Source organism: Oikopleura dioica, chromosome XSR (genome assembly GCF_907165135.1).
Source record: "Oikopleura dioica chromosome XSR, OKI2018_I68_1.0, whole genome shotgun sequence".
NCBI lineage: Eukaryota > Metazoa > Chordata > Appendicularia > Copelata > Oikopleuridae > Oikopleura > Oikopleura dioica.
The window spans coordinates 2,633,092-2,654,440 of record NC_137294.1 but is presented as its reverse complement, the minus strand read 5'-3'; the positions used below and the strand labels follow the sequence as shown (position 1 = coordinate 2,654,440).

General features: G+C 42.3%; 9 protein-coding genes and 1 pseudogene across 12 annotated transcripts in view; 6 read left to right on the top strand and 4 right to left on the bottom strand.

Annotated features, from left to right (window-relative positions):
* LOC145708356 (zinc transporter ZIP10-like) overlaps positions 1 to 9,170 on the bottom strand; it is a 96,958-nt gene extending 87,788 nt beyond the window's left edge. Inside the window, exon 1 of the mRNA XM_081786018.1 lies at positions 9,129 to 9,170. The gene's annotated coding sequence lies outside the window, so the exon portion shown is untranslated. The remainder of the gene's footprint in view (positions 1 to 9,128) is intronic.
* LOC145707717 (uncharacterized) lies at positions 433 to 2,551 on the top strand. The gene is made up of 4 exons (XM_081785283.1): positions 433 to 1,480; positions 1,576 to 1,852; positions 1,902 to 2,125; positions 2,176 to 2,551. Exons 1-4 carry the CDS (start codon positions 1,006 to 1,008, stop codon positions 2,349 to 2,351), a joined length of 1,152 nt encoding a protein of 383 aa, XP_081641409.1. The 5' UTR covers positions 433 to 1,005; the 3' UTR covers positions 2,352 to 2,551.
* On the bottom strand, positions 3,344 to 5,152 carry LOC145708358 (uncharacterized). The gene is made up of 7 exons (XM_081786020.1): positions 5,116 to 5,152; positions 4,937 to 5,049; positions 4,701 to 4,876; positions 4,446 to 4,660; positions 4,127 to 4,402; positions 3,704 to 4,052; positions 3,344 to 3,659 (listed from the first exon to the last, which is right to left on the bottom strand). The coding sequence occupies exons 1-7, from the start codon at positions 5,119 to 5,121 to the stop codon at positions 3,457 to 3,459; spliced, it is 1,338 nt and encodes a 445-aa protein (XP_081642146.1). The 5' UTR covers positions 5,122 to 5,152; the 3' UTR covers positions 3,344 to 3,456.
* LOC145708364 (PDZ and LIM domain protein 3-like) lies at positions 5,332 to 8,832 on the bottom strand. The gene is made up of 4 exons (XM_081786026.1): positions 8,663 to 8,832; positions 8,534 to 8,617; positions 8,391 to 8,449; positions 5,332 to 5,504 (listed from the first exon to the last, which is right to left on the bottom strand). The coding sequence occupies exons 1-4, from the start codon at positions 8,735 to 8,737 to the stop codon at positions 5,369 to 5,371; spliced, it is 354 nt and encodes a 117-aa protein (XP_081642152.1). The 5' UTR covers positions 8,738 to 8,832; the 3' UTR covers positions 5,332 to 5,368.
* Positions 6,574 to 8,380, top strand: LOC145706707 (neuronal acetylcholine receptor subunit alpha-3-like). Its single transcript, XM_081784137.1, is given in 7 exon segments — positions 6,574 to 6,715; positions 6,847 to 6,929; positions 6,985 to 7,279; positions 7,314 to 7,658; positions 7,702 to 7,858; positions 7,901 to 7,980; positions 8,193 to 8,380. Coding segments are annotated over 7 exon segments (1,290 nt in total).
* A 246-nt stretch (positions 9,171 to 9,416) lies between the features above and the next one.
* On the bottom strand, positions 9,417 to 9,535 carry LOC145710672 (5S ribosomal RNA; annotated as a pseudogene).
* A 534-nt stretch (positions 9,536 to 10,069) lies between these two features.
* On the top strand, positions 10,070 to 11,741 carry LOC145707307 (uncharacterized). 4 transcript variants are annotated; one of them, XM_081784818.1, is made up of 5 exons: positions 10,070 to 10,379; positions 10,639 to 10,764; positions 11,237 to 11,251; positions 11,354 to 11,423; positions 11,471 to 11,741. In XM_081784818.1, the coding sequence occupies exons 1-5, from the start codon at positions 10,124 to 10,126 to the stop codon at positions 11,637 to 11,639; spliced, it is 636 nt and encodes a 211-aa protein (XP_081640944.1). In that variant the 5' UTR covers positions 10,070 to 10,123; the 3' UTR covers positions 11,640 to 11,741. The 4 variants fall into 4 exon arrangements, with proteins under 4 accessions (XP_081640944.1, XP_081640942.1, XP_081640943.1 ...); XM_081784816.1 differs by having other exon boundaries at positions 11,237 to 11,283; positions 11,341 to 11,423; XM_081784817.1 differs by having other exon boundaries at positions 10,639 to 10,769; positions 11,239 to 11,251.
* A 68-nt stretch (positions 11,742 to 11,809) lies between these two features.
* Positions 11,810 to 15,561, top strand: LOC145706526 (uncharacterized). Its single transcript, XM_081783940.1, has 7 exons — positions 11,810 to 11,925; positions 11,972 to 12,220; positions 12,449 to 12,856; positions 13,514 to 13,686; positions 14,263 to 14,350; positions 14,428 to 14,825; positions 15,149 to 15,561. Exons 1-7 carry the CDS (start codon positions 11,851 to 11,853, stop codon positions 15,459 to 15,461), a joined length of 1,704 nt encoding a protein of 567 aa, XP_081640066.1. The 5' UTR covers positions 11,810 to 11,850; the 3' UTR covers positions 15,462 to 15,561.
* On the top strand, positions 15,510 to 18,185 carry LOC145706527 (lysosomal protective protein-like). The gene is made up of 4 exons (XM_081783941.1): positions 15,510 to 15,698; positions 16,164 to 17,113; positions 17,200 to 17,355; positions 17,429 to 18,185. Exons 1-4 carry the CDS (start codon positions 15,647 to 15,649, stop codon positions 17,702 to 17,704), a joined length of 1,434 nt encoding a protein of 477 aa, XP_081640067.1. The 5' UTR covers positions 15,510 to 15,646; the 3' UTR covers positions 17,705 to 18,185.
* A 152-nt stretch (positions 18,186 to 18,337) lies between these two features.
* LOC145708773 (large ribosomal subunit protein uL3m-like) lies at positions 18,338 to 21,333 on the top strand. The gene is made up of 6 exons (XM_081786471.1): positions 18,338 to 18,552; positions 18,906 to 18,966; positions 19,182 to 19,504; positions 19,588 to 19,891; positions 20,541 to 20,880; positions 21,174 to 21,333. Exons 1-6 carry the CDS (start codon positions 18,338 to 18,340, stop codon positions 21,293 to 21,295), a joined length of 1,365 nt encoding a protein of 454 aa, XP_081642597.1. The 3' UTR covers positions 21,296 to 21,333.
* The last annotated feature ends 16 nt before the right edge of the window (positions 21,334 to 21,349 follow it).

Genomic DNA, 21,349 nt, shown 5'->3' with positions numbered 1-21,349 from the left:
GAGCACATACTGTGGAATCTCGCTGGGAGCAGGCCATCCGTACAAAGGAGGACTAAAAACAATATCAAGAAACTTCAAAAATTTGATCTGCGAACATTTCTCTATTCGCCATTTTTCCAAGACTAAATATCACTGTTGTTCTTTCCCGAATCAAATAGAAAGAATTTAATTAAAAAGGGATTAAAACGTGCCCTCTCGGACATGCTCACTAGATTAAAAACAATAAGCGCGGGGGATTAATATTTTTAAAATGTAAAATGATCGATGGTATGCCAGAAGGCCTGATTGAACATGTAAGTGACGAAATTTGGATGGGTATATAATTCGACTTTCATTGTATTATGATGGCTGAATTATAAATGAGTGGGATTAGCTTGTGGCGCGCCTGGGGGTCCGCCCGGCCACTACTCGTAAAATCCTCTTTCTTCTCCGCTTTCTCTTCTAAAACAAAACACACTTTAAACCTCACCCATAAAAACACCCATAAACAAGCAAAAAAGGCAACAGCTAATCAAAGAAGAAAATTAGAGCTTTCCAAGGGCGAGGAGGAGCCCAAAATGGCCCTTGAAGAGAGCATTTTCGCAGTGAAAAAAAGAAGCTAGAAAAATAATTGAAGATGGTTTTGCCGCTTTGGAGGATCACCGTTGCGTTCTTATTGAAGACAGTAGGGGCATTTGATTGTGATGAGACGGCGGAAAATCTAACAGGAAAGGGTTCATTTGGTTTATCAAAATTTTTCGATCCCTTTAAATTAAAGTTCAAAAAAAAAAACTCGAAAAAGCTCGCCATGAGGGAAGTTGTCCGGAGAAATGCGAAACTGGCAATGTTTATGCTCACCTTGCGCTAGAAAAAGAATCGGAAGATGCAGCCCCCCTCGAGTACGCTCTTATCAGTTCGATATGCAAGGCTGCTGAACATTTTGGAGTGCCCTTTGGTGAGTCGTTTTCAATCGAAGCGACAACAAAAAAGACAAAGAAAATTTCACGCGTCTTCCGGAATGGGATCATGTCCTCGGTCACTGCCAATCAGCGCACTTTCGCCATTTCTAGGGACGGTGCCAGGTGCTTTTCGAACATTGCAGCGGGCGTGAAAGCAGTAGACTCAGCACCGCACGATCCTGCGAAGCAACAAGAGCTAGTGGATAGCATTAGCGCAAAAAGTGATGCGGACGAACTCGATAATTCAAAAACCGGCATATTTTCATTTTTGGTGCGAGAACAGAACTTCACGCTCAAAGTCGGACTCACGCAAGATCATTATTTGAACGGTCTCCGATTTACCACGGCGATGCAGGATGAGCAAATAGTCTACTGTAGAACTCTGCAGTTGAAATGGATAGCCGAAGGGGGTAAATTGGAGCATGCGGAAGTGCCGATGTTTCACCACGATCAGTTCGAGAATAGACTCACCAAACTGAGGAACAAAATTGCTTTTGTTGATTTGGATCTTGTCGCAAAGAGGATAGAGCTTGCTCCAACAGGTAATGTGCCATTGGAAAATAACTTTTGACAGAAAACAAAGCAGTTTTTTTTCCTTGTTTCAACAGTTATAAATTATAAACTTCGTTTCTTTCAGATTGTTACAGAATCGCGGATTACGAATCGCAAGAAGAAAAAACTAATCTAATGCAGCTTCGAGTTGCATTTCTCGGCTGTCCTAAAACTCTCAGCCCTCCGACAGAATCGACAGAAAGCTATTCTATATCGACAGCAGCCCTGCTGGACAATAATCTACTGATCGGTATTATTGGAGGCTGCTTTTTGCTATTGACAGTACTTGTCATTGTGGCTGCCGTGCGCTGCAGGGCTCAGCAGAAAGAAATGGTCAAGAACTACGAGAGGTTGACACTGAGGTTGAACAAAAAAATCTCTGGAGGAATAATTTCAATTTAATTATTTTAGAGTGATCGACAATCTGAAAGAATCACAAGACGGGCGCAAAATGGCATCACAGTCGCTGGAACGGCGTTTGCCAACGGACTCACTGCCGGAACCGAAACCGATTTTCAAAAGCGAAAGCCACGGGGATCTACTAATGAGCCGCGTCTTGGCCAACAACGACGATCGAATCTACGACTCCCTCGACGACCTGGAACGTGTGCTTTCCCAGGCAGAAGATGATACTGGTGATGACCGTGACACTCTTGCAAATAGATTAATTTTGACTGTTTTACAGAAAAGAAAGTGCTTCCTCCTCCAAAACCCGCTCGTAAGAAAAAAGCGAGAGAGGTGCGATCGTCTTCCCCGAAAAAAATGAGCGACTTACCGGATGTCACTCAAACTTACAGGAAAGGAAGCTCCTTGGATAAGCAAAACTATTTGAGTCAAAGTAAGATCTCTTCAGAGCTTTGAAAGTAAGCTAAAGCGAGAAAAAGTGGCCGGATCATACGACCAGCTCGAGTTCTGAGATGCAACTGACCCTGAAACTGTAAAAAAGCCACAATAAAATTACATGTAAAGATCTTTGACAATTTTATTCCGAGCCAGAGCAGCAGGTGAATAATCTCTGAATATAAGACATGTTCTTGTTCGAGTTTTCGCTCAATCTTCGCTTCATTGTGTCGCCTCTGCGTATTCTCTTTCCAGGGCCTGAAAACTTAATCTACTCCTCAAAATATCGCCTAGACTTACCCGCATCTTTCTTTGCCTTTTGCCACGCGAGTTGCTGATGAGTCTGCCTTCTTTAGGGTTAAATATCTTACCAGTACTAGTCATGATAAATTGCTTATTCTCCCGTCATTTTACGATATTCCTAGCTTATTTTATCGCTTAAGAATAATAAAATAATGGCCGATTATTAATATGCCTGATTCAGATCGCCTGAAAAAATTTAAATAAACTACTGGAGCGTGATATTTTTCCATTGCCTCTCGGATCTTGTCGATCTGTCCATGCTTATCAATCAAGTTCGTATCTGAGTTTGTATCTTAAAAAGTGTCTTTGTCCGGCTAAATTTGCTTTTTGGAGGAAAGTGGAAGGACCAAGCGCTGACAATATTTTCGCATTTAATATTTAAAATAATTGATACATTTGCGCTCAAAAGGATTCTTATGCTTTATGGATGCTGGGGCAGCAAAATGCCTGCTGTTCCCAATCCGCCAACTCACTCTGTGGCTACAGTTTGTTCTCTCCAGGTTCACTTTCTTCGATTTCGATTTAATTTGCCGGGAAAATGCTCAACAGGTGAAATCGAACATTTGATACCATTAATATTAAAGCCAGCGCCGTGAATTGTCTTCTATCATAACCACCAGACCAAGTTTATTTAATTAACCATAATTGACCGCGAAAAATATATTTGCTTCTTCAAAAAACAGACAGACAAAAAAAAGGTAGCACGAACTATTGATTCTTGTTTATTCTTTTTGAGGCAGTTTTGGTAAAAAAAAAGTAATTTACAGTGTCCATCTGAAAAGCTGTTTTCTTTTCATCATCTTTAGCATGTTATTTTTCACGCTTAGTACTCGTCCATGTATTCCTCGAAATAGTCGTACTCTTCGTTGATTTCCGAGTTCTGGGAGTTGAGCATCCGCAGCAAAGTGCGCAGCTCGGCAGGACGCATCGACTTCAAAATCTCACCGCCAGGTTCCGAAGAAAGAGTCTCAACGATCTTACGCAGCGATGTCAACGCGTTTTCCGACGCATTTTCGGGATCTATTTCTACGAAAATATGGATGAGAGTCGGATGAAATCAATCGATTTACCTGTGTAGTAAAAAGTGGTCGTTGTGGGAAACTCTGTAGTTGTTGTGACGGAATCTTCATATTCATACCTCGTCGTTAACTCCTCTGTCGTGGTTGTTGTTGTTGTCGTTGTGGTAGTTGTCGTCGTCGTTGTTTCTTCTGGCTCTTCTTGATAGTAACTTGCACCATAAGAGTCCATTTGCATCTGGCTCCCTTCTGAGCTTCTGTAACTGTTTGAGTTGTAACTGCCGCTGTTGTAATTTTCCCACGTGAGAGACTTGTTGAAAGTAGCCGGGTCAAAGCCGGGATCGCCAATCATTTGAGGCGATAGAAAGCCATGCTCGCTTTCGTCGTCCCACTCAGCCACCGTCTAAATATTTAAATGAGTTTAATCAAAACAGAGCTTGTAAGTTTGGCAAAATGAACGTGAGAATATAAACATACTGTGAATCGCTGATCAGGGTCGTTGAAACGATGGAAATTGCAGTCAGCGTTGTCGCCACCGCAGCACTGGCGGCAGACGGAATAGTGCATTGACCCCGGATCGCATTCTGGGTAGCTCTCGTTGCGGAAGTTTGTCGCCCAGTTAATCATGCACGCTTGGGGCTGCTTGCAACCGGATTTGAGCTGGTAAATGTGCCCTGCTCGTTGTCTTTCTTCAATCTGGCAATAGTTCTGCCCCATTCCACAGTATTCAAGCTCGCCCTGATCCAGACACAACTGGAAAAAGTAGCGAAAATGACAAAATCAAGTGAAAATGAACCTTATATAGATCTGTATTACTGTAGTCGTATGTCGACACCGCCACGTGACACCGCCAACACATGGTGTTCGAGTCCCCCTGCTGCCGCGTTGGATAATTGTAAGGTACGTAAACTGGGGCGGAAGAATATTTCGTTTTCTTCTTCTTTTTCTTCTTCCGCCTAGAGCGGCCAAAGGCATCCAAGTAGTACTCGTCGTAGTACTCGTACTCCTCATCTATGATTTCAGTTTAACCCGAGCAAATCGAGTGATTTACCGTCGCCGTATCCGTAATTGTCGTAGACAACAATGTCATCTTCGCTAGCTTCAGCGTCAAGAGCTGGCTGGTTGATTTCTTGAAAGACTCTTGCTTGCGGTAAGCCCGCTGGTTGAACTGGCAGATTAAGCCTTTCAACCAGCTGCGGTCGCGCTCCTCGCCGCTCACTTTGCATTCTTAGAACAAACAGATCAACTATCAACTATAAAGAAATGCAGTCCGAAAATGATTGTTACCTGGCTATCATTTCGGCAAAGTCCATTCTTGCCTTGCCGAACACAGAAGAAAGTGACTCATCGTCTCTCTTTTCCGCCAGAACTGTGCAAGTACTTAGAACCAAGCCCAGGACCTGAAATCAATTTTCCCATTCTTCTGATTCTTTCACTTCGATCTCTTTGATAAGTTACTCTCTTACCTTCATTCTTTATCAGAAGATGGTCTAAAGGGTTTCCTTGCTGGCCGTGAAAGCGATTTTATATAGTTTAACTTTAACCTAGCGCCAGCGCATCAAATTCTCGATACCTTCGCGGTCAATGTTTGTAAACCTGCCAAGCTGGCCTTAGCGCAGGCTAGCTGGTACCAACCAGAACAATGTGGAATCTTGCGCATCATAAATAAAGCAGTCATGACATCATAGAAAGGTGGATTTATTAACGAAAGAAGAGTGTTTACCAATCGGACTTGCCGGCCCAGTTCGACTGCGGATTGCTTTGGATCTCCATGATGATCTTGGATCCCGCTTTTTTGATGTGGTGGACGGCTTCTTTCCGGGTGACGAAGTATTTCAGGGAGACGCCGTTCACGCTGAATTCGAAGATTATAATGAATAAAAGAGGATCATCTCCCAATCGAGGCCCAATTAAGGGATCCCCCCTGTTTTTTCAAGTACTTGATAAGGGTCTATCTTTGATATTTTTAGATTACTCGTGTTCTGAGGATCATTTTGGTGTATCATATGACCCCCTTATGAACATCTTTCCCCAAAATTTTAGCCTTCAAAAATTTCAAAAATGCATGTAAATTGTACTTAGCGTGAAAATCGGAATTTTTTTCGGTTTTTCAATATCATCGAAATAAGACATATAAGGGGTCTATCGAAAGCTTAGAACTGACCGAATAAGAATATAATAACCGCACTAGAAATATCGGCCTTATGTTGGCGCTAGAGAGCAAAAAAACACCAAAAAACGCCAAAAATGGGTACATTTGGTTGTTCTTAAGAAAAAATTTTTATTACTTGATGAAATGACTTCTCTGTACTAGAGTTTTTAGATTAAACTCTACTCTTTCTAAATGTAGTCCCAAATTTATACTAGCTAAGCCCTAAAAAAAGTAGTTTGCCGATGAAAATGGCCAAAAACAGCGTTTTTTCAAAATACACTAGCTTCAGCGCCCCCGTGTGGTAGGTTTGCGTCTATGGATTTCTATCTCTGTACTAGAGAATTAGCCGCTATGAACGAGCTTTCATTTGCGCTATTGCACGCGTAAAATTGTAAGCCCAAAAAAAAGTAGTTCGCCGTTGAAAATGGCGAAAACGGGGGGGGGGATCCCTTAAGGCCGTCTCTCGATATTTGATAATATAGACATATCTGCTAATGGGCGGCGGCACAATGCCTATATCGTAATGGGCGTACTTTTCAATTATTTACTACTCAGTGATCCTCGGACTGTTACTCTCATCCCTTTTTTCGGAAAAAAAGCAAGCATCGACGCACCTTTTCTGTGTGATTACCCTTGCAAGGTTCACTAAATTGCTTATTGATTATTGAAGAAAGGGAAATTATAATTAATTATTATCGCATATTGCCCAGAGAGCTATTTCTGCAGAAGAGAAAGAGAATAAAACACTAACTTGCTAAGCTGCTTAGACAAAATGTACAGAACACTATGTCTATTTATGATCAGCAGCATCACCGCAGCTCTGGAATCATCAAATATTACAGCGATTAAAATTGGAAACAGCGAAAAAGATCTTTACGACAAGCTTTTTAGAAATTACAATAAATGGATCAGGAATGGACTCAATTATCAATTCAAAATGTTTAATTTTTTTCGAGCAAAAATTTATCAGATTGAAACTATTCAATTTCGTTTGTTCTTCTTGGTCGATTTTAACCTCACGATGATATTCTAATCCAAAAAAGACCCGTCCGAAACTCGTCAGCGTCTATTCCAATCACATTTGAATTATTTATCGCGCAGTTAATCCAGATCAACGAGGTCAGCCAGGTGAGCTTATTCTCCGAAAATGCAGAATCGAGAATCTTAAAATTCCTCTGCTAAGATGATGGAAACGAAACTATGGCTGAAACAGACGTGGAGGGATAGTTTTCTGCAGTGGGATCCGCGAGAGTTTCGGAATCTTTCGCAAATGCGCATTCCCGCCGAGAAGATCTGGCGCCCGGACATTGTCCTTTACAACACGGCAGTTGGTGACTTTCAAGCGCAGCAGAAAACTAAAGCAGTCATCAAAAGCGATGGAACAGTGACTTGGATGCCGCCAGCGATCTTCAAGTCCTCCTGTTCCATCGATGTCACTTACTTCCCGTTCGACGCTCAGGAATGGATCTAACTCCATGGTTATTTTCTAATTGAAAACAACAACGATCCAAGAACAGAACTGCACGATGAAATTTGGCTCATGGACGAATGACCAGAGCCGCATCGATCTGATCATGATCGGTAATCAGTCGAACCAGGCGAGCTACTGGGAGAGCGGCGAGTGGGAGATTCTCGATTCCTACGGTTTCCGCCACGAGCGCAAGTACAACTGCTGCGAGAACATATTCATCGACATCGTGTACTCTTTCCACATTCGTCGCTTGCCGCTCTTCTACACCATCAACCTCATCATTCCCTGTCTCCTCATTTCCTTCCTAACAGTTCTCGTATTCTACTTACCCTCCGACTCGGGTGAAAAAATCACACTCTGCATTTCTGTTCTTCTTACTCTTACAGGTACTTTAACTAAAAGTAGTTCTGCTCTACTAATCTGCTTCAGTGTTTCTACTGGTCATCACTGAAATCATCCCCTCGACCTCGCTCGTCGTGCCGCTGATAGGAGAGTATTTACTTTTCACGATGATTTTCGTCACTCTTTCCGTCATGATTTCCGTATTTGTCCTCAATATCCACTATCGAAATCCAGCCATGCACAGGTAGAATCATCAGTACTAACGAGTAAATTGAGTTACATTCAGACTTCCTTCGTGGATCAATCTCATATTCCTACAGTTCATCCCTCGCTTGTTGCTTATGACGCGTCCCAAATCACAAGAAAGTAGGACGGAAAAGTAGCGCTACTCTAAAATAACATGTTTTTGATAAGCCCGCGATCGCCCATCTCTCTCGACACTTCAACACCATCCTGACCTTGCTCCGCACATTGTTCAAGCCTAAGGTTCATCAATCTCTCAATCAAACGAGCTCTAAAATGTTTATCCCCCGCAGTTACTTTCTCTCTTTGTCAAAATCGTTATTGATCCCAAAAAGCCATGAAATCTGTTTCGCGAATTTCAGAACATCTGCGCGAGCAAGAAGCAGCACTCCAGGCCGAAAACGACTGGAAATTCGTCGCAATGATAATCGACCGCTGCTTTTTATGGATCTTTGTGATTGTCTGCACAGTCGGGACTACTGTACTGTTTGTGCAGCCTTTGGGCACGCCGACTTACAAGTAGTAGCTCTTACCTGGTGATCATGTCGCCTTCAGAAATTGCGAAATTCGCTGCTTGCCCAGCCGGGTCAATCTAATAAACTATCAATAAAAATTCAACTGATAAAGCAAAAATTCAACTATCTGCTGAATACTTGGTCTACTAGCACTGGCAAACCTTTGTAATGAGAATTGGTTTGTTGACTTCCGCGCCACCTGCAATTTTAAATCCCCAAGGTCGTCCTCCTTCGAGTCTGATCACCTTAATAAGGGCTCACAACTCAAACTTTGACGTCAGTATTCGAACCTTTACATTTGATTCCGGCAGAACAGCTTTCCCTGCTCCATTCTGTGGCCGGGAAGGCCGGCGTAAAAGAAACATGCCACTTTTTTCTCTCTTTGAAACTGGTAGATTTTTGAAGTGTAACTTGCTAAAACAGAAGATAAAATAAAGCTGGTGGCTCTTGCACTTGTGAATGCGCTCGTCAACGCACTCGATTGATGGAGCCCGCCCAAACTTAGCAGCGGGGTCTCCATCATCCCAATCACTACCCCACACACTAGCACTCAATTTAAGCCTCATTAAATGCAGCTGATTACTGACCAGCCAGGCCATAAGACACATTGAAATCATTGCCACTCCTATTTTTAGAAAATGTCAGCACCGCCAGTTCAGAAAATTGTATCAATGTCAAGTTGACACTACCTGAAGAATGTTGTCATTTGTAGGAGGCAAGAGGGAAGGAGAAGGTAGGCTTGGGAACGAATTTTACCTGTTAGACAATCGAAATCGGACTCAAAAATGGGATGAGTGCCCAAGAGAGGTCCCCGTTTTCGAGGTTGTTTTGTTGCTGCGCGCCCCTAAACTCTGACACTAAACACATTCTAGAGACAATTCTAGAGACATTCGATAGCTTGTATCTTATGATCGAAGTAGATTTGTAGACCCGGAAATAAATTCAAATGAAATGAAATACCCAGTTTCAATACCCAGTCTTCAAATGAAAAAAATAATGTTTTGATAAAAAGGGTTTAGTTTTCCATAGAAAACGTGGGAAAAATGCTTAGCGCACGAGGTATTCCCAACCGGTCACCCATGTAAGTACTAACCCCGCCCGTCGTAGTTTGACTTCAGTGATCGGACGAGAACTGGTTTATTCTACGCGGTATGACGCTAAGCGGAGGGTGATGGTCCTAGTCACTTTATAAAGCAATTTTGAAAAACTTCAATGGAACTTTATTCCGAAAATCATCCCCGAAAAATGACAAAAGATGGGTGTTTCCCGTGAGAAATTCAGACGGAAAGGGAAAAGCGAGAAAATTGAATTTCTAATAGAGTTGGGTCAGAGCCGCGGTTTTCCTCCGATTTGACCAATCAGCGCGATCACTACTCACCTCAGAGAATTCAAAAGAACACGGAAGATTTAGCAGAAGATCAAATTGAAATAGAGATACCTATTTATAAATGATTAATCAAGAAGACATAAGTCTGATTTTGTTTTCCTAAAAACAGAAAACCCTGAATGTTTCACTTATTTTAGTTTCTAAAAGTAATCAATTTTCGTTTACCAAAAGTTACTGACAATTTTATCAAAGCCTGTTATTCTGACCCCGTTATTCCGACCCTGTTAGTTTGACATTATTCTTGCTCTTCCCAGGCTGCAAAACAAACACATATCGCCCCACTTCCACCCCATAAAAGCGCGAGAGCAATTCAATATTTCAGAATTCCACAATTTCCGGAACCGATAGAGAGACAGGTGAAATAATGAATTTGAAAGCAGAATCGATCCTCGACTTCCGCGAGTACGACTCGGACAACGAGCCCTGCATTGAGTACCAAGTCAAGTGGAAGGGATACTCTTCGAAGCACAACTCGTGGGAGCCCAGAGATGATCTCTGCAAGGAAAGAAGACACAGGAAGATGGTTCACATCTACAATGTAGAGTTTGAAAACAAATGTGTCTACAAGATCAAAAAGTACAGAGCCAGGGGCTTCGAGGGACTTCCAAAAATTAAAGAATGTAAGTTGCCAAAAGTTTTCCAAAGTTTCTTGATCAACAATTTCTGATCATTTTTCTCCACCCTTTTTCTTTTGATCGATCCCGCCTTTTGATGCAAATAACGGCTCTTTAACAAATGTGAAGAGCATTTTCTTGCCTTCATGGTCCGACATTTTTATTTGAGCCTTTATTGGCCCATTCTTATAAAAAGTCCGCGACTTCCTATTTAGAAACTCAAAAAATAGCAAAAGTCAAAAAAATCTAAAATCGATTTTTTCAGACGAAAAAAAGATCAAACGACGGAACTACGTCCTGAACGGCCGACACTTCAAGAAGATGAATGCCTACTCGAAGCACCAAGAAGAAGAAGAAGAAGAGGACGACGACGACGAGCCAAAGGTTGAAGGAGTTCAGGGTGGCTATTTTGGATTTGGGGGTTAGTTGGAATTGGATTGGATCCAATCCAATAAGGTTTGGATGGAATTTGGATGGCCAGGGTGCCGGATTTTGTTGGGGAAAATTGGGCAATTGGGGGAAATTGGGGAATTGGATCCAATAAAAAATATATCGCTAAACTATGCAAAGGAGGGTCATTTTCATGATAAAAATGAGCAATTTCGGATAAAAAATCATTGTTTTGGCTATGTTGATCCTCCTTTCAGATAAAAACTTACTGTTTCCCTTCTTTTCAAAGTGCTAAAAGCCTTGGAAAAATTGAAAATCCTATTGGATCTAATTGGAATTGGGGATTTTTGGGGAATTGGGTAATAATTGGATTGGATTGGATTTTGGATGGATAGTTCCGACTCAAAATATATTGGATGGAAATTGGATGGCCAGACCCCAAAATTTTGTCCAAAATAGCCACCCTGAAGGAGTTATTGTCACTCCGGGTATGAGTTTGCAGGAAGAAATTGAATATAAGGTGAGTTCTTCAAATTATAAAAAGAGTTCTTGAATAGAGTGAAAACTTTGTTTGTAGAAATATTTGGAAGAGCAAAAGCGCGAGCAAGAAAGATTAAGGATCAAAGAAAAGCAGGAAAAAGAAAGAAAGAAGCGCGAAAGGTAAGTTTTTCTTTAGATTTCAAAACGACTGAAACTTTCGATTTTAGAGAACGACAAGCTGTCCCCGCGGCTTTCCTGGATGCTGCAGCGCCGGATGTGAAGAAAGTAAAGCTGGACCCGCGCAAGAATGGAGAATTGAAGGACTACGAGCGACTTGTGATGGAACGCGACGATTCTCGCTTTCTCGAGATTCCAAACGTTCTTCACGAGTTTTGATAATTTAAAAAACACACTTCACATCATTTCCTATCGCGATTTTCTCTACCACTGCTGCACACATTGAAACTCACTGACCTCAAAAATAAAATTTAAATTATATTAAAAAAGTCTTCATCTTCGTAATTTTGCATTTTCAAATTTTTGCAAGAAGAAAAACTTTTATTGATAGCTTTTTTGTTAAGATCAGCACTCGAACTCGTAAGTTAGGATGGCGGAGACGATCCAAAGCCTAAGCATCAGAGATCACTGCCCCACGGACACGGATCGTTTCGAGGTCTACGAGGTACTTTTGATCCATCCTCTTTGCCCCGTTGATCGTCTCTTTTCAGCTCACTCTGACGGACGGAACTCTGGAAGCGCTGCAGGAAGCCGTACTCAAACGGAAGCTGAAAATCAAGTTTGAAAAGAGTGGCAAAGAAGGCCAGTTGATTTTGGACAAGAACCAGCCGCCAAAGACCTTCTCCGCCAAGTCGCAAATCAACAAGAACAGCCTTGTCTACTCGCACACCAAAACTGATGACTTCGTTTACGATTACGGTGGCATCTCCCAGAGCTACAAGATGGATGCCAGTATTAAGGTAGACTTTATACTGAAAGGAAACAATTGATGGTAGTGTTTACTAGACTCGTTAACATGTGTAGAAACCTGTGTCTGGTCCTGAAAGATCTTTAGGAAAAAGCCGCTTTAGGGCTTCTTTAATGAAAAAAGATTGAGATGACAAGTTTTTTCAGGACCCTGATTCAGGTTTCTATACAGGTTGCCGAGTGATAAAGCGCTAGAGATACCCATATTTAAAAAAGTCTAGGACTCATTCAACAAAGCGAAAGAAAGCATGAAAAAAGTGGAAGAAGCAAAGAAAGCGTCGACGGCGCAAGAGCTAAAGCGAAAGGATCCGATGAAAAAGACCGGGGCGCCGAAGTATCTGAAAGAGCGAGAAAGGAACAAGGCGATTCGACACCCAGGGCCGGAACCAGCTGCTTCGAGGACGACGACGCCGCCGCCGATCACGTCGAGCACCTACGGAGACTTGAAAAAACGCGTCATCCACATTCTAGCGCTCAACAACGGAAAGTACCAGGACAAGAAGTTGAAAGAGGAGCTCTCCAAACGAAACTTGATCAACGGCCCAGAAGCGAAGGAAGTCAAGGCGGCACTGGAATGCGTCGCGACTTTGGAAAAGAACAAGTGCTGGTATCTCACTGAAGATTCTTATGAACGGCTTTCATCTTAAATTATTATTAGTCTGTCTATATGTTGCTAAGACAGTAGCTCAATTAACGGAACCAACGTCTGGTTAAACACAGAGTTTCACTTTGGGCGAGATTCACAGTCCCCTAACAGGTGGAGTCCCTGTAGGTGAAAAACTTACTCGCCTTTTTTGAGTAAACGTTGTGATTGGATAGTTAATTAGCGTTTTGATAAGCTCTAATTGCACTTATGGTTTGTCTTGGTGAAAAATATTGGTCCGATAAGATTTGCGATTCGTAAAAACAGTTCTCATCGACAAATAATTAAGGTCATCACTCTACTTAGATCCGATTAGCTGGGAAATACTAAATCCCAATTTTAATACCTCCTCGATATATATTTTGTTGGCGAAGGCACTGATGACGTTCGAATTTGGTCCAAAGACTGGATAATCAAACGACACTAATTAACCTGTCCGTTTTTCTTCTTCACCTCTGCATGATTGACCTCCGAAAGTACCACGATCCTCCGTTGAATGAGGGTCGATCGAAGGGGAAAACATGTAAGGTGGCTATGAGAAGGGCTCAAAAATATAGTTAGATACAGTTTTAATGAGTTTTATGATGTTTTACTCGAGGATCTAGCGCTCTGATGAAGACGAAATTGAAAGCTAGGGCGAAAGATGAAACTGGATCCTCAGTGGCCTGGATACAAGAAGGAGCAGGACAGGAACATCATCGCCAAAGTCAAGGAAGCCGGCTTCCAGCCTTACGAGAAACCCAAGCCCAGAGCAAGTCAAATCCGACCGGAAACGCCGCTCGAGGACGACTTTTACCCAGCTTCAGACAACAACAGGTACAGCCAACGAAAAAGAAAGATCGCCTTATCAACAGTGTCTTCATCTCGCAATTGTGACATTTTCAGAAGCGTGCCATTCACAGAACTGACAATTTTTGACAATTTTTGTGTTTTGACATTCGCGTTTTCAGGAGCAAAGCAGGCCCGTTTCAAGACAGCAATAAATCTTGCAGTAACAGAGACCATACAAGTTGCAAGTCAAGTAGCAAAGTCAAGGCGCCTGCAGAAAGTAGGTAATCTTTACTAAAGGGGAAGACATCGCGAATTGAGTTTTCGAGTTAACTTTTTTTCAGTGAAGGTAAAAATTAAGGGTCTTTCTGCCGTTAACTCAAAAGAGTTTAAACTTTCTTTTCGTGAATGAAATCGGAGAAAAGTCCATCCGAAAAGCTGGATTCCCGATGTCTCCCCTAAAAACTCTGCTCGTCGCATTTTATTTATCGGAGCTTTTAAATTGATTTCCCCTCCTTGACCCTGAAAAGGGATCAAATCGATAGAGTCTATCAATTCGAGCATCTAATTCATCTTGGCTTGGATCCAGTCGACTAATTGCTCTATTTTTTTATTTTATTTTAGCCGCACAAGTGAAAATTCCTTCAATTCGAAAACAAGAAGGGTTATTTCACCTGACACTACCTCTCCCGCCCAGTCGAGCAAAGCAATGGTAAGTCCATTTTGAATAAGGAACAATAAGGAATTGAGGAAAACAAAAAAGAGGAACTCTCATAATTAGATTTGTAGCCGCTGAATCGCCAGTCCCCCGGTCTGTCCATCTCTTCCTCGTCTACCCCTGAAGAGCGCGACTCTGAGACGGCTTCGGACAGGGTGTCCATTCAGAATCCAGAAAGAGAGTACCGCGAGAGTCACGACTCCCGTGACAGCTCGAACTCCAACTCGCTAAGCAAGATGAACTCCTCCAGAGTCGAATCCGGAAAGACGGCCAAGGACGACCTGCTCAACAAATACAAACTCGCCAAAGAGAACAGAGAAAAGGCAAAACGAAAACCGAGAGAGTCAAGTCGCGATTCAAAGAGGCCAAAGAAGCATCGAACACTTTCCCAAGAGGAGATCCTCGAAAATGGAAAGAAATCGGGTCTGAGCTCGAATTTCCTCGACGCTCTCAAGATCGAGCTAGAACGGTAAATTATAATTGCGAAGAAGCAAAAACGAAATGATGAATCTCATTGTTGACTAATTTTCGCTGGAATTCCGATCGTTACTAAGAATTACTACTAGAATAACTGCTGACAACCTAGAGGGCGCTTGCGGCTTCGAGAAAATTAAGACAGTGAAGCCGCGCCTCGTGCGGCGTAAGTTTAATCTTACTCGAAGCTGCAAGCAGCTTCTCGGTTTTCAGCATTAATTCTACTTTGGTATCATTCGGAATTTCAGCGAAAATTAGTCAGTCACAAATCAGAATCGCGGTTCTTTTAAAGAATCTTGGACTAACGTTGGACTTCAGAAAGTACCCAGCGTTGAAATCACCAGATGCGGAGTCAGCCTACCGTGCGAAATACGACGAGGATTTTGCCCGTTTCCACGTGCTCAAAGAGCAGAACTCGAAGATCGCCGCCAAGTTCGAGAAGCTGCAGGGCGAGATGAGCCGCCTTACCGAAGGAACAGAGCCTTACGAGTCGATAAGAGAACAAGTGATTCAAGAGTACCGACAATGTGTCAAAGACGGCTACTTGAAAAACGTCCGCGAGTATCAAGAAACGCACCAAAGGAATGGATTGACAAATCTATATTTTTTAAAGCTACTACGTGACCCATGAGGATGTTCCATCTATCTATTGCGTGTTGGAAAAAAGTGAGCTTACGACGTGGATTAGGGTGCGCCCGCGCGTGTGTGTATTGTTATGGCGATCAGTTAATCGATCGTGCCGCGCACTCTCTCTATTTCTGACCTAATAAGGCTCTTTCTTTTTGACGATCGACGATCTTTTTCTTTTGAGAAACTATGAAGATACTCAGCCCTCCTTTCTTTCTTCTCATTCTTGCAGAAACTTTCGCTGAAAAACTCAAGGAACGTGTTCTTTTTCTTTTTATTTACAGAGCGAGGGTCGCTCTTCAAAGAAAAATGGCTTCACCAGAATTAAAGAGTGAAAGGTCAATATCAGGTCTGTGAGCGCGCCGCTTCATTTATTTATACTGAATAAATCAAAATACTGTTTTTTCTGGTTTATTTAATATTTGTTCAAAAATTTTAGAGGTCATTTGACTGGTAAAAAATGTTCCATCAATACTATTTATACCGAAAGAATTAACCAAAATTCTCGGGGACACTCTCTACTGCGATCGCTCTAGGGAACATCTGATTATTTTTGACCTCTTTCATAAGATCGTAAAGATTATCATCGATCATATTAGAGTATGGTTTTTGTTAAACGAATTATTTTTAACTTTTAAATCTCCAATTATTCGAAATCGATTGCCGCTTATTACTTTCGTTGACCCATGAAGCAAATTAATAAAACTGAACACACGGAAGTTTTCCAGTCCTCTCGAGGATTCATCAGCAGAGGACGATCTGGTTTCATCCCTGCCCGGAATCGACTTGTCAACGAAAAACTTCACCTTATACTCTGGCTTCCTCAACTTTGAAGCTAAACACTACCACTACGTTTTTGTAGAAAGAAACGGGACGGAAAAATGGGCTCTTTGGTTGAACGGCGGTCCGGGATGCTCGTCTATGGACGGTTTCTTGACAGAAAATGGTCCCTTCAGAGTTCATAAGGACGGAAGCCTGGTGGACAATCAATTTGCTTGGTCGAAAAATGTCTCGATTCTCTATCTCGAGTCTCCTGTCGACGTTGGTTTTACTTACTCAGATAATCGGGCGGACGAAACGTTCATTGGCGACAAAAGCACAACAAGGGACAACACAAAAGCGCTAGAAAAGTTCATCGAAAAGTTCCCTGCCTATTCTTCCAAGCCGTTGATCCTCACTGGCGAGTCTTACGCCGGCATTTACATTTCGCTGCTTTTGGAAGCGCTTTCCAGCCACACTACGTTCAAAAACATCCTCGATGGAGCCTTAATCGGCAACGGCATGTTCGACTACGGCATCAACTACAACACCATGATCCATTTCGCGAACGGACACGGTCTGATACCCCCTAGTCTTTGGAAGAACGTCCTTAGCGATTGCTGCAAAAACATTACCGAACAGTGCGAGTTCTATGACCCAGAGATTAGCGACATCTGCGCGCTACAGACTTCAGAGGTGATGAACGTCATTTTCCAGGTCGGCCTCAACTGGTATAACATTTACGCCCGATGTGTGACAAAAAATGAGTTCCAAACGCGCCAGCTTATCGCCGATTCTGCTCCAGAACAAGTGAGGCGACTTTTTAATGCGAAAAAGAAGCTTCAAATGGCACCAACTTGTTTAAGCGACTTGGCAATTAGAACGTATCTAAACAAGGTTTGGTTCAAGATAAACTTTAGGAAGAAGGAAGGAATAACTTCCTCCCTTCTTGCCGAAGTAAAATGATCCTGAACCCAAAAAAGCCTGAAGTAGTAAAAGCGCTTCATGTAGAAAACTCTCCAGCGAGTAAAAACTGGACAGTGTGCTCGGATTCTGTCTTCCAGGCCTACCAAAAGACCTACACAGATGTCCGGGCAAACTTAATTAATTACTTTCGAAACACGAGAGAGTTAGGCACGGTTTTCATCACTCAAAATTCAAGGAAAAGCTCGTTAAAAAGCTTGAAATGATTATGACCGAAATATAGGAAAGACGCCGCATTTGATCATCTACAATGGTGACATCGATATGGCATGTAATTTTCTCGGTGGAAGAGATTTTGCTACGTCTTTGAATTTCCGAATGTTGGATGATCAGCGTCCCTGGCTGTACAAAGACGACGGGGAAAATCTCCAACTTGGCGGCTACGTTACACAGTATGAATACCTCTCCTTCGTGACGATCAAAGGCTCTGGCCACATGGTGCCTACGGATCAGCCCGAAGCAGCTCTGGTGATGTTCCAAATGTACTTAGAGAACAAATGGTAGAGCAAGCGGTTCTCTTCCTTGTCTTCCAAAATATTTCTTTTTCAAACTTTTTTCTTTCAAATGTCAAAATTCAAAATTGTCAATCCTCGCAAAAGATGCAACTTTCTCAAGCGCCGGCTGCGTGAATACCACGAGAGTCTATCCACGTCCGACCAAGACTGACTGTACCTGTCTGCATCTGCCCCAACACCAGTATTTAAACTGCGATCTCAAGAATTGCAGCAATTGAAGACGAAAAAAACGGAAACTTAGAATTCACCTTTGAAAATTGAACAATTGAATAACTACAGCAAAAAACGAGGCAAATGTATTTCTTATATTCTAGTGCATTTAAACGCTCGGTGAAATCTGTCTGGAAACATAAATTTCACTCTTTCACTTTCAAAGTCTGTATTTAACTATTTACTTCAATGAGAAAAACACTTGCATACTTTTATACAATGAATAAACAACAGTCGGTACAGGGTTTACCGCGATTCAACGCATTCAGGTCATTTATTTTTCTAATATGTTTCTTAATTACCTAATGAGTGACTTAATCACTGAGGTCATTGTCATCATTTGTTAATAAGGTCAAACGGTCGAGTAAATTTTCGGAGAGTAAATTTTCGGTGTTTTATGAAGGTTACGAATATGAATAAAAAGAAGTTCTGCCTAGAAGTGAGTTTGATGATCGGTCGGGGTCAATTCTTCACGCGGAGGATTGTCGATGTCTCTTTGCAGCCAGTGCGCCAGTTTTCCACGACTTCGCAGCTAGAACGTAGAGGCTTGACTGGCTCCAAAACAGCTTTCTATTCATCGTTGGGAGACCAGAAATACAAGAAGTTTAGGACGGCCAAAGCCAACAGGAACCGGTCAAAAACCTGTTATCAAAAACAATTTATTAACGAATATTATTAAAACAGCCTTTACAACGACGCAAAACATCTCAAAAGGGGAATCTGTGCTAGTTCATGGCAGAAGAGAACTCGTCTACATTTTACTAATAAATTTGAATCTCGACTTTTTCTTTAAATACCGTACCGACTCGATGTCGCTGTTATTTTATTTATTGTTGGGCAGCCATTTTTGATAGTTTGATTTATCCTCGAATTTTCCATCCATGTTGCGATTGTTTGATCCCCAAAGAACCATTTAAATTTGCTCCCTCCAAAGTAAACTCCTTGCGAAAAAAGGGACACTTTGATGACCGGAAGAAAAGAATTTATATTCCACCAGTGGAGGAGTATATTCACCTCCGCTCCGGCGCATACCGCTTCAACGTAAGTTCAGATTCCAACTGCTCAATTATTCCCATTTCTGGCTAGTCTGGCCTCGGGTACTAACTAGCGATAAGCTTATCAATTATTTCCTTCTTGTTCAAAATTAAAATAACACTTGTATTTCTCGCTGATAAGACCAATAATTGGCGTTTTCACCAAAAGAGAAAAATAATGCCGATGAAAATTTAACCAAAGCATAATTTCCCTGCTTTCAGGAAAAAACTCGAGCAAATTCTCTGGGAGGCTATGTCCGCAACACTGAAAACTTCATGCCAATGTCTCGTCTTCCCAAATCCGCTTCAAAGTGGGACGCTTCTCTTTCCTACGAAAATCGCCACTTTTTGAACTCAATCTTCGACGAGAAGAAGAGCTACGCGGCGGAGGAGAGAGAACGAACAATCCAGGAGAATATAGTCGGCGAAGAAAACTCTAGATGGCCAATTTATAAATACAAAACTGGGAGTCGAAGAACAGGAATGGTTATGAAGAAGATTGGTGTTCAGCCAATGTGGCTGCGTGATGGAACTCGCGTTGTAAGGTCAGTTTTCGTGTTTTACAAAGGCCATTTATCTTACTGGCGGTCTATCAAAGTTTAAACTCATAAAACTGAACAATTTTTAGCACGATTTTGCAAGTCCAAAACTGCCACGTTATCAAGTACTTTCCGAAGCACGAGTTCAACGGCCGCACTGGCGCTGTCATTGTCGGCGCTGGCACTGGCAAGCCTTTTCTAAAGAACGAAAACTACACCCAATACTGTCTTGATGCGGGAGTGACGCCTAAAGCCCATCTAGCTCGATTCCCAGTCACGGAAAATGCACGACTCCAGCCTGGAACTCCACTTCATGTCCAGCACTTTCACGTTGGGCAGTACGTTGATGTCGTTATCAAATCCGTCGACTTTGGAGAAGTAGATGTTGTTACTGTAAGTTTTAAAGCTAAAGCGACTCTCTTTTTGAAAGTCTTCGTTTCGAAAAAAACCATAGATTTTTACATCTAAGATGTCATTTTTGATAAGCGCCGAGTTCCCGGCTTATAACCGGTCGCCAGGCACGCCCAGTCGGGTCGTATCTAGCGGAGGGGTACGACCTTACCGACCGCGGCACCCCGCTACAGGGGTCTGCGGTTCGAATCCCGAGATCGGACCGCCACTTACACACAATGCTCAGTAAGGGGTTTCCCACGAACAATGCGTTCGATTCTCGCTCCCAATAAAAAACTGTGTTAGATCCGGTTTCTTGAATCACTTGCGCATTCGTTTCCGCTCCTGGTCGGTCCTATTGCCAATGGGTTGGTCACCACTCTCCCCGGGATTTCCTCGCTTGCACTTGGATCTCCGTCCGCTGGGTTAAACTGAACACGACTGGGCGTAGGTCTGTGATTGTATCACAACCGTCTCGTTCCCTGGGAACAGGCGCACCGGCGTACGACCTGACTGTAATAGGTTAATAGGTAGATTTCTCCGGAATATCCTACGGTCGATAGTAGCCGCAATCAAGTTTTTGATTTAATTTGGCGCTTATTTGCTTTATTTATTTTTAAATTTTAATGAAAGATGCTTATTGATGATTTAGAGGTACCACAAGAAGCAAAATGGCAAATCTCCATTTTACCGAAAGTATCACATGCGATTGAGTCCAGGAAGATGGGGAAATCACAGAAAAGTAGGCTCCGCTGGAGCGCGAGGAAATACGAAAGTCAACTTGCCGAATTGGTACAACGAGCTGTCTGGCCGACCGCTCAAGGGTAGAAGAGGGCCCGGCCAGCTGGGAGGCGCTGACACGGTGTTTTGGGGTCGAAAAGTGCTTAGGATGAATACTGAACACCAATTGATTTGGGTCTTGGGCACAGTTGCTGGAGAAATTGGCTCTTGGGCACGAGTTTATGACTCAAGAACAACAAAAAACGATGTTGGTAAGAACGCTACTATTCCAAGTGCCGAAAACAAAGGGGTCCATGTTTTCAGCCAATTAACATGTTCTCCCTTGATATTAATCAGCGAAAAAAAGGAATCGCTGGGGGCGTATTATTTTAACGCTGGAACGGGCTAACAACTTCTTGTTGAAATCAAAACCTGGATCAATCCACGGTATAATTGGATATCTAAAGAAAAAATTGATTTCAAAGAGAGTAGGCTACCGGGTTTTTTTTGTTGTAAAGTTGGTCGTAAAATATAACTAGCACGTTAATTTTCAATTGATGTTTAGATTTTGCGAAGGAGCCGCCTATGTTCCCTACCTTTTATCCAGAGCTTCATGGCGACCAGTGGGCAGATGAAATTTATGACGAGACTTTACATCCCTTCGATGACGAGAGCATAAAGTTTTAAAAAGAAAGTTTTTTAATAAATACTGCCTGTTGCTAGAATATCTTCTTTTGATTA